At 45.5% G+C, this 10,834-nt stretch overlaps 1 protein-coding gene across 2 annotated transcripts; it reads right to left on the reverse strand.

Annotated features, from left to right (window-relative positions):
* Positions 1-888: 888 nt before the first annotated feature.
* tfa (transferrin-a) lies at positions 889-8,414 on the reverse strand. 2 transcript variants are annotated; one of them, XM_029725904.1, is made up of 17 exons: positions 8,263-8,414; positions 7,989-8,143; positions 7,164-7,266; positions 6,702-6,893; positions 5,840-5,969; positions 5,584-5,639; positions 5,248-5,411; positions 4,341-4,491; positions 4,065-4,228; positions 3,378-3,474; positions 3,224-3,244; positions 2,902-3,063; positions 2,645-2,795; positions 2,415-2,482; positions 2,014-2,195; positions 1,486-1,678; positions 889-1,375 (listed from the first exon to the last, which is right to left on the reverse strand). In XM_029725904.1, the coding sequence occupies exons 1-17, from the start codon at positions 8,300-8,302 to the stop codon at positions 1,329-1,331; spliced, it is 2,076 nt and encodes a 691-aa protein (XP_029581764.1). In that variant the 5' UTR covers positions 8,303-8,414; the 3' UTR covers positions 889-1,328. The 2 variants fall into 2 exon arrangements, with proteins under 2 accessions (XP_029581764.1, XP_029581763.1); XM_029725903.1 differs by having other exon boundaries at positions 7,989-8,161; positions 8,263-8,339.
* Between the last annotated feature and the right edge of the window lie 2,420 nt (positions 8,415-10,834).

Here is a 10,834-nt window from a genome sequence, read left to right on the forward strand (position 1 = left end):
AGTGTGGTTAGTGCTCATCATGAAATTTAATGGAAAATGAGAACACTTTACAACTAAACAAAAGACAACAGCCAAACAGTTCTGTCAGGTAACAAATGACTAAACAGAAAATAACTACCCACAAACCCCAAAGGAAAACAGGCTGCCTAAGTATGGCTCCCAATCAGCAACAACAATATACAGCTGTCCCTGATTGAGAGCCATACCGGCGGAAACAAAGAAATACCAAACATAGAAAAAAGGACATAGAATGCCCACCCCAACTCACACCCTGACCAACCAAAATAGAGACAAAAGGATCTAAGGTCAGGGCGACAGCTGTATCTGAAGATATTTTCTTTAGTTATTTACATATGTAATTGTGTTAGAATTTGTGTGTTGGAGATTGAGAGAACTACATGCATTTTGTTGTATTGGTTAGTATTGAATTACGCTTTTGACTGCAAGTTCCAGAATACCTTGCGACATGAAGTAGAGAGAGAGCGTAAGTTATGTCAAGTGACTATCCTGACTTTTCGCTAGCAACCAACTTTTTTTTGTAGAATCTAAAGTTGTTAAATGTAATGTGAACAAGTATTATTACTAAAAGAAGCTTTTATTTCAAACCCAACGTCCAGAGTCATTACTTTGAAGATAGTTATTCTGTATTGACACTTATGAAATGCTTGTAATTATACTTCAGTATTCCATAGTGACATTGATAAAATATCTAAAGACACTGAAGCAGCAAACTTTGTGGAAATTAATATTTGTGTCATTCTCAACTTTTGGCCACGACTGTATATAGTCGCATGAATGTTCATGAGAAACCATAGCTGGGTACCATGTCTGACAAACTAATAAAACCTATTACTTTATAGATATACATCAATAAAATTACAAAAAAAATAGCTTGTGAAAAAGGGTACACTTTATTTCAAGAAAGTAAGCCAAAGCAGTTGGCCAATTCATTGAACAACAACCAAAACAAATGTGAATTGGACCTCAGTGTTTGGTTGGACTGGTTTGGTTGGACTGAGCAGGACGGAGAATAAAAAAGGTGATTTTATTATTTCAGAAACCTGTAATCTAGAAATACTACCATAACCAGTTCTTGTTTGGTTAACAGTTCAACTACAAGGCAAACAGTAGTAGTAATTTAGCTTCATTCATTTAACACTTGTTTTATCAAAGGAATGTAAAGCACATTTTCATACAAGATTGTTTTGTTGTTTTGTACAAAACAAATTCTCAACTGAATTCAGTTTCATCTACATTTACTGCTTAGGTTGCTTGAACGTTGATGGGTTGGGAGAGCGAGTGTGTGTTTGCCACAAAGGTGAGCGCCACTATTCCTTCTGCTGGCAGGAATGGAAAGTGCATGCCTTCTCCAAATCTGAGGGGGGAATGGGAGAACAGGTTTTAGCTTTAGATGCAGATATGTCCTTTATACAGTGTGTGTGCATGTGTGTGTGTGTGTAAGGTTGTCACGTAATGGGACTCTACCTGAGGTACTGTCGGAGCACTTCCTGAGCGATTGCATGGCGATCATGTACTCTTCCCCAAGGAAATCCTGGTATTTGGTGCCTTTTGGGATCTCCTGGAGACACTTTGTGGAATCCTTGAAGAGCAAGTTCTTTTCAACAGATGACTGGAACATTTTAAATGAGGAATCGCTGCCGCTTGAGCCGAACTTGGCCTAAACACAGGGAGAAAATATTTACTTGGTGGTTAAATCAATGATAAACCTTAAAAATGATATTTTAGACTATTTCTTACACTAAATGTGCATTTAATAGACCTCCCCCCAATTAACCAAAACTGATCTTAGATCAGCTTGGGGATCATGGGTGGAAATGGGAAAACTGGAGGGCCACAGTATGCGCAGGCTTATGTTCCAGTGGGTTAGTGCTGAGCTGAGACAAAACCTTAAACTCTGTATCCCTCTCGTACTAGAGTTGCTCATCCTTGGCTAAACCGACTAAGGAGTTGTCTTAAGTAGAAACAGATCTGGCTATAAGTCTTAACACCCACCTGCTGCTCCAGAAGGATGGACACAACGTCTCCACGGGTCTCTGGGCGTGTTATCACAGCATGGGCGGGCACATTGGCCAGGTGGCACTCCCTGAACTTTGTGACTGGCTGAGTAGTACCATCCTGGCAGAGGAGTTCAAAGTCAGAGGACTTCAGGTCCTTTGCCCAAACTGGACCATTACCTACAGGGAAGGATGGTTAGAAAGGAGAGAGTTGAAGACTTTGTTTTCAGATACAGAGAGCCACAGATACAGAGAGCCATAGAAAGTGTATGAGAGAAATAACACTGAGTTGAGATTCATCTATAGGAGAGAGAGGAGTGAAGCTGAGGAGCATGAGACAGAAAGAGAGATGAAAATAGGGCAGCAGAACATCTGTATGTGGATAAGAAACACACTTACCATCAGTGCTCTCTGGTACAATAGTGTGTTTAATGAAGGCAACATCTCCAGCACCTTCAACCAGACATCTGGAAGGATATATCAAGACAGACCATTAGATGTATAAAAGAGTGAGAAATATACTATAGGCCAACAAATATATTTTGTTTTGTACAGTCCGCCATCACTATTCTAAAGATCCTGGTGAAGGACTCAACTATCAGCTCCACTGTTGTGGTGGCGCCCCCTACCTGAAGGCTCCAGTATAGCCGTAGTACTGCTCTTCAGACCTGGCTTTGCACATGTCCTCATCTCCCACGGGTTTCCCACTGCCCTTACACTGGGCACAGAAGGTAGAGCCCACCTCAGATCCAGGAGCACAGCCCTTACTGAAGTACTTAGCTGATTACAGGAAGAAGGAGACACAGTATGAGAAACTACATTCATAGACATACCAGTACACAAGTATAGAATGACACATTCTAAGCACACACAGCTGCCCACTCACTGAAGTCGCAGTCTTCAGTCTCCTTGTGGATGAGACCCATGGGTATGTTCCAGCCTGCGGTCCTGCCCAAGCCGGTGTGGCATGACCTCTTGCCCTTCAGGGTTTTCCAGGTCAGCCCAGATCCCTTCTTTGCCACCGCCACCGCATAGTAGGATGACGCCTCTGAGAGGATACACAGAGGGAAGAGGTGAAAGAGAAAGTCCAGCACTAGGCTTGATCAGTGTTCGTGAAACCGGCCCAATAAATCTTACTGTAGCAATACTGTAGCATTATAGTATGGTCTGTGTTTGGTGAGGGAGCAGGTGTAAGCATGTGTACTTACCACCAGGGGCGCTGCACAGATCTGTGAGGAGAGAGAGAGAAAATCTGCATGTTAACATTGTTGAGGCAGAGCAGGAGAGGATAGAAAGGGAGAGGAAGACACATCGATGATATTAGTGTGTGTGTGTGTGTGCGCGCGTGTGTTTGTGTCATACCTGCATCATACTGCTCCACCATGACAGGGACCAGACCACATTTTCCAGCAGTGTACACCTCCCCACCATCCACCGTTATGGCATCTGCCTCTTTACGCTGTGGAAAGAGAAAACAAAATAGAAATAGCGGAAAGGAAGGAACGAAATAAATGTAGATTAAGGGAATTACTTGCGAACGAACAAACTATAAAGTGCACATACCACCTTGTTAATGAAACTTTTTATCCACCCCCACCCTCTAATAATAATATATATAATTAGCAGACGCTTTTCTCCAAAGCAACTTAGTCATGCGTGTATAAATTCTTTACCAATGGGTGGCCCCTGGAAATGAACCCACTATCCTGCCATGCTCTACCAACAGAGCTATAGAGGACCTCTCTTCTCCCATAGCCTTACCATGATCTTCTCCCATAGCCTTACCATGATCTTCTCCCATAGCCTTACCACGATCTTCTCCCATAGCCTTACCACGATCTTCTCCCATAGCCTTACCACGATCTTCTCCCATAGCCTTACCACGATCTTCTCCCATAGCCTTACCACGATCTTCTCCCATAGCCTTACCATGATCTTCTCCCATAGCCTTACCACGATCTTCTCCCATAGCCTTACCACGATCTTCTCCCATAGCCTTACCACGATCTTCTCCCATAGCCTTACCACGATCTTCTCCCATAGCCTTACCATGATCTTCTTGATGCATTCCTCTACTGTGGGTGCGTTCTGGCATTCGATCTTGGATTCACCATCTGCGAAGCTGTTGATTGTCCAGGTGTCACACTTGTCCTTCTCGGCATGGCCCACAGCACACCATTTGATGGCCCTGGAGGTGGCACCTGTGGCCTGCGCTGAAAAGCAAATGTTGGGGAGATAGCGATGACTTAACAGTCTAAGACGTGTGTGTGTGTGTGTGTGTGTGTGTGTGTGTGTGTGTGTGTGTGTGTGCATGTGTGGCCTCACATTTTTTCAGGGAGCGGATAGTGCTCATGTACTCAGCTCCCAGGTAGAGGAAGGAGTCAGTGGTGTTTGGCAGCTGTACTAGTTTCTGAGCGGAGTCCTTGAACATCAGGTTCTTGGCTGCATAACCATCAGAGGAGAACAGATTGAAGTCCTGTTGGGGCACAAATGAGTGAACACACATTGTGTGATTTTGTTCATCTTGGCGTATCTGTCAGTGTCAGTTGTGATGTTTAGGGCCAAGAGTTTATCCTGAACATGTGGCCTGAGGTGGAAACACTCTGGGCCCCCAGGTCACATGGTCAGAAAAGACTCCAGGGCCCTTATTCAGAAAAATCTCAGCGTAGGAATGCTAATGTGGGACGTGGGGCCTCATTTATCAAGCGTGTATAAATGTCTCACTAAATTCTGGTGTACGTGGAGCTTCTAGGATTTGTGTGTGCAACAAAGTATTTGGATTTATCAAACATACAGCATGTTTTCATTGATAAAGCAGAGCCGTACTATATTTGTGTGCTCGTGAACGAGTGTTACAACTCCGCCTGGAAATGCCCTCTCTTCGACTTTGATGGTAACAGAAACACCCTCATTCGCTGTATGATTTGGAGGTTTTGGAACTGGATCATGACTGTTTTTTGCAGCACAATGGCAAATTTGATCACATTTCTGTACAGTTGTGGGCAGAATGTTTAAAACTTCTGCTGTGAAAAATTCATGCCACCTATAGCGAGTGTCAAACAATGGCCGCACTTCTGCAAGACTGATTGTTCAATAAACAATGTAAAAGTAAATGCTGCAAAAGCTTGATAAATGATGCCCCTGGTCATATTCGTAATGCTCTATAAGGCTCAACTGATCCTAGATCAGTACTCAGGTGACAGTGATGACAGGTGACAGTAATGTCCAGTACCTTGACGGCCACCAGTTTGTTGTAGATGCGATCGGCCAGTTCGGGGTCCTTGCGGCTGACCACAGCGTGGGCGGGTACTCTGGCCAGGTGGCAGGTCTTGTAGCTGTCGATGGGAGCTCTGGTGCCATCCTTGCACAGCAACTCATAGCTTGCCTTCTCTGCGGCTGCAAGCAGGTAATAGGAGGTTGTATAGTAGGTGACGTGTGAGTGGTTTGGACATTTACACTAAGCATTAACATAGTTTGCCACAGTTGTAATTGTAATTCTAGATCCAGAGTTTGCATTTTACAGTTGTAATTCAATATCGGTATGCTAGCTAATGCTTTAAAAACACACCAGGTACAGCCAGGGGCTTGATGAAGGCAACATCTCCAGCTCCATCCTTCAGGCACCTTGTGAGGCGAAAATACACAGTTAGTGACCAATCCAGAGCAGGTAGAGGGAGATAGAGAGTACTGATAGAAGGAGAAAGGAGAAAATTATCTGCCGATTCCAAATAGGGTAGATTGAGAGGTATGGGTGTACAGAGCATGGAGTTATTCAGAGATGGTAATGGTGTATCTAGTAGGGGTAAAAGGAGACTGGTACTCACTGGAAGGCCCCAGCATAGTCATAGTAGGGCTCCTTGTGAGACCTGGAGCAGTCTCCCTTACACAGCTGGCACAGTTTGGTCCCCTTAGTGGCTCCTGGAGCACAGCTGGCATTGAAGAAGTCGCTCACCGCTGCAAAACACACAGACACACTATGAAAACCCTATGATTGGACTAAGCATACCTGCACACAGTCACTGTACAGTATATTCAGAACGTACAGCATATACAATACATTTTACCAACTGACAGAGAGGAATAAACACAAGAATCCAAACATTCCCCACTGGGTAACAATTGACTACAGCAACTGTTTAGGCCAGCAGCATACCACCCTGCATCCCACTGATGGCTTGCCACTGACGCAAAGCAGGGTTGGTCCTGGTCAGTCCCTGGATGGGAGACCAGATGCTGCTGGAAGTGGTGTTGGAGGGCCAGTAGGAAGCACCCTTTCCTCTGGTCTAAAGAAATATCCAAATGATTGGAGACACTGCCCTGTGTAGGGTGCTGTCTTTCGGATGGGATGATAAATGGGTGTCCTGACTCTTGAGGTCATTAAAGATCCCATTGCACTTATTGTTAGAGTAGGGATGTTAACCCCGGTGTCCTGGTTAAATTCCCAATCTGACCCTCATATCATCCCCAGCTTACAATTGGCTCATTCATCCCCCTCCTCTCCCTGTAACTATTTCCCAGGTTGTTGCTGTAAATAGGAATGTGCTCTCAGTCAACTTACCTGGTAAAATAAGGGTTAAATAAAATAAAAGATAACTATCAAGTTTGAGATGTTGATTATTACGCATAATAGTCCCTGCTAGATTAATGAAATTAATAAACTACCCAAAAAGCAGTGCAGCCACTCACCCGACTCCACAGGTCTGTCCTCGATGCCGCCCCATTGGATCTGGTTCTCAGTCACCAGGGTACCGATGGGAATGTTCCAGCCTGCAGATTTGCCCAACCCGGTGTGGCAGGACTTCTTGCCACGGAGGGTGTTGAACCCAAAGGCAGTGCCCTTCTTTGCCACGGCCACAGCATAATAGCAGGTGTCAGAGTCTGATGGACAGGAGAGGAGCCATCAATACAGCGTTCAGAAACCAGATTCAGACAGAAACCATTTGATACGATTCAAAGTATAGAATCAACTTTCTGTTGGCCTATCTTTGCAACTGAAGTGCTAAGGGCCATTGTATACCCTGTCTCTTCCATTCACCAATAGACAGAGAAATGTTGAATCTATAAGCCTTATAGAGAACAATATGTATAACACATTCAATTTAACAGAAAAAGTCGAGGAAATCTTGAACTTGGTCTTGAGATGCTTACCCTCACCATAGTCCTCTGCAATGATGGGCTGCAGGCCGTAGTTAGTGAGGCCAGCTGTGTAAATATCTCCTCCATCCAGAGTGATAGCATCAGCCTCACCCCCCTTGAAGGGAGGAAGAGAGACATCCGTGAAGGAGAAAGAGAGAAAACACACAACAGACATGCACCTCACAAGGTTGTTAATGCAAGTGGATCAGCTGGTGCTGGCTGGAAATTACAGATGGGCTGCTATCTATTCTACAAGAGACTAGTAATTTCAACCTTTTGTCGAACTTCAAGAAACTATCCCTCAAAAATAAATTGTAAACTACAACATGCACAAATAAAAGCTCTCTTTACGTTACTGTGACACATCGAACACACCGACAGCGTTTTGCGTTTTGGTACACCAGAACTACATTCACTTCCAATGAAACGCAGCGTTTGCCTTGCAGCATTGCGTTGCAGAGGCAGTTGCAGTGCATTCGGTGTGGTGCATAAGTTGGATTTATTGTACGTATGCGTCAAACTGTATGCCTCAAACTGTATGCGTAGACGGCTTGACAGAAATGGTAGCAGAAGGTGAATGTGGAACTTTTTTTGCATTCATATCCAGATGATGCTGCGTACTATTTTGCGCAATGACACTGTCAGTGTGATCAAAGCGTGAGTCACCATGCATGTACCATGTGCGTAACGATGCAACTCCATGGGGTTTTGTATTCACTGACCTTGCTGGCGCAAAGGTAAAACGCACAAGAACACGCACAAGTCAGAAGTGACAAGTCACACATTAAAAATACTGTTTAATAGAAGAGATTCTGATATAAGTAGTTAGTCTCTCACCTTGATGGCTTGGATGCATTCAAAAGAGCCGTCCTTCCGCAGGCATGAAAACTGCGCCACCTTGGCTGCGAGGTCGTGGCATTTCCGCAGCTCTTGCTCCGACTTTACGCACCATCGAACAATTCTTCCCTCAGCTGGGGCAGCATACGCCGTAGCTGAGGACAGAATAAATGCTATGATAAAATTGTGAAATATAAATTAAAGCAATCAATGTCTATTTATATTTTTCCATGGTAATTGTCTTTGCATGTATAAGTATGTATATGCCACTTACCGAGGCACCCCAGCAGCGCTGAGAGGAGAAGCAGTTTCATGTTCTCGAAGTCTCCAATTCAACAATTCCCGGAGTGAAAAAGTAGGCCGTTTTAGAAGGCAACTCTGGCTTTTATAGAAAACCAATAGGCTGGGGTCCATGGTGGGCTGACTTTGCTGAAAAGAGGCCATAGTTTGTTTAGAGTTTCCCAATATGTTACATGGCGCGTTTAATTGTTCATAGGCGGGGTGGGCGCGCGGGGCTCACTCCCTGTGTGTGTGTGTGGTTTTGTGTGTACTCAGACTTCAGACATTTCCACATAATGGAAATTCACAAAATAAATAGTCCTACATTAAGCAATATCTCATGTTTTTCAACTGTTATTTCAAAGCAGTCTTCCAATCTACAAGTGTTTGCAGCATAGTCATCATCACTAATCAAAATGTTGAGCAATGTGTAGTTCAGGCAAAAAAGGCACAGGTGTATCTTTTCTTGAGAATTAGGGCAAAATGAGATTACATTGAGTGTATATCCTCCCAGCTCCACAAGGCAGGTAGCCTAGTGTATATCCTCCCAGCTCCACAAGGCAGGTAGCCTAGTATTTATCCTCCCAGCTCCACAAGGCAGGTAGCCTAGTGTATATCCTCTCAGCTCCACAAGGCAGGTAGCCTAGTGTATATCCTCCCAGCTCCACAAGGCAGGTAGCCTAGTATTTATCCTCCCAGCTCCACAAGGCAGGTAGCCTAGTGTATATCCTCCCAGCTCCACAAGGCAGGTAGCCTAGTGTATATCCTCCCAGCTCCACAAGGCATGTAGCCTAGTGTATATCCTCCCAGCTCCACAAGGCAGGTAGCCTAGTGTATATCCTCCCAGCTCCACAAGGCAGGTAGCCTAGTGTATATCCTCCCAGCTCCACAAGGCAGGTAGCCTAGTGTATATCCTCCCAGCTCCACAAGGCAGGTAGCCTAGTGTATATCCTCCCAGCTCCACAAGGCAGGTAGCCTAGGGTATTTCCTCCCAGCTCCACAAGGCATGTAGCCTAGTGTATTTCCTCCCAGCTCCACAAGGCATGTAGCCTAGTGTATATCCTCCCAGCTCCACAAGGCATGTAGCCTAGTGTATATCCTCCCAGTTCCACAAGGCAGGTAGCCTAGTGTATATCCTCCCAGCTCCACAAGGCAGGAAGCCTAGTGTATATCCTCCCAGCTCCACAAGGCAGGTAGCCTAGTGTATATCCTCTCAGCTCCACAAGGCAGGTAGCCTAGTGTATATCCTCCCAGCTCCACAAGGCAGGTAGCCTAGTGTATATCCTCCCAGCTCCACAAGGCAGGTAGCCTAGTGTATATCCTCCCAGCTCCACAAGGCAGGTAGCCTAGTGTATATCCTCCCAGCTCCACAAGGCAGGTAGCCTAGTGTATATCCTCCCAGCTCCACAAGGCAGGTAGCCTAGTGTATATCCTCCCAGCTCCACAAGGCAGGTAGCCTAGTGTATATCCTCCCAGCTCCACAAGGCAGGTAGCCTAGTGTATATCCTCCCAGCTCCACAAGGCAGGTAGCCTAGTGTATATCCTCCCAGCTCCACAAGGCAGGTAGCCTATTGTATATCCTCCCAGCTCCACAAGGCAGGTAGCCTAGTGTATATCCTCCCAGCTCCACAAGGCAGGTAGCCTAGTGTATATCCTCCCAGCTCCACAAGGCAGGTAGCCTAGTGTATATCCTCCCAGCTCCACAAGGCAGGTAGCCTAGGGTATTTCCTCCCAGCTCCACAAGGCATGTAGCCTAGTGTATTTCCTCCCAGCTCCACAAGGCAGGTAGCCTAGTGTATATCCTCCCAGCTCCACAAGGCAGGTAGCCTAGTGTATATCCTCCCAGCTCCACAAGGCAGGTAGCCTAGGGTATATCCTCCCAGCTCCACAAGGCATGTAGCCTAGTGTATATCCTCCCAGCTCCACAAGGCAGGTAGCCTAGGGTATTTCCTCCCAGCTCCACAAGGCAGGTAGCCTAGGGTATTTCCTCCCAGCTCCACAATGCAGGTAGCCTAGTGTATATCCTCCCAGCTCCACAAGGCAGGTAGCCTAGTGTATATCCTCCCAGCTCCACAAGGCAGGTAGCCTAGTGTATATCCTCCCAGCTCCACAAGGCAGGTAGCCTAGTGTATATCCTCCCAGCTCCACAAGGCAGGTAGCCTAGTGGTTAGATCGTTGGACTAGTAACCGAAAGGTTCCCCGAGCTGACAAGGTAAAAACATGCCTTTCTGTCCCTGAAGACAGTTAACCCACTGTTCCTAAGCCGTCATTGTAAATAAGAATTTGTCTTTAACTGACTTGCCTTGATAAATAAAGATCAAATAAATACATTCGAAAGAGAAAAAACCCCGCAGGAAACAACCAAGGGTTTGTTGAGTTCCCAAAAGCTTCTTGGCACTAAGATCAAGATGGCACTAAATCCTCACTTCTGAGGATGAGCCTTTTCTTATCCAGCTTTTTCAGACTGGTGAGGTACAGCAGATGAAGTAGAGGGGGCAAGCATGAGGACAGGCAGATCCATGAGCAACTGCTGCACCTCATGATGAGTTCAAATTTTGTGGCTCCCA

Source organism: Salmo trutta, chromosome 31 (genome assembly GCF_901001165.1).
Source record: "Salmo trutta chromosome 31, fSalTru1.1, whole genome shotgun sequence".
Lineage (NCBI taxonomy): Eukaryota > Metazoa > Chordata > Actinopteri > Salmoniformes > Salmonidae > Salmo > Salmo trutta.

What these genes read in the sequence shown, in the direction of transcription:
- tfa (XM_029725903.1), bottom strand. Translation starts at nt 8,302, where the DNA reads ATGAAACTGCTTCTCCTCTCAGCGCTGCTGGGGTGCCTCG. An exon ending in CAAGCCCCTGGCTGTACCTG is followed by an intron (nt 5,412 to 5,583) that starts GTGTGTTTTTAA and finishes ACCTGCTTGCAG; the next exon opens with CCGCAGAGAAGGCAAGCTAT. An exon ending in CCATCCTTCTGGAGCAGCAG is followed by an intron (nt 1,679 to 2,013) that starts GTGGGTGTTAAG and finishes CCCTGTGTTTAG; the next exon opens with GCCAAGTTCGGCTCAAGCGG.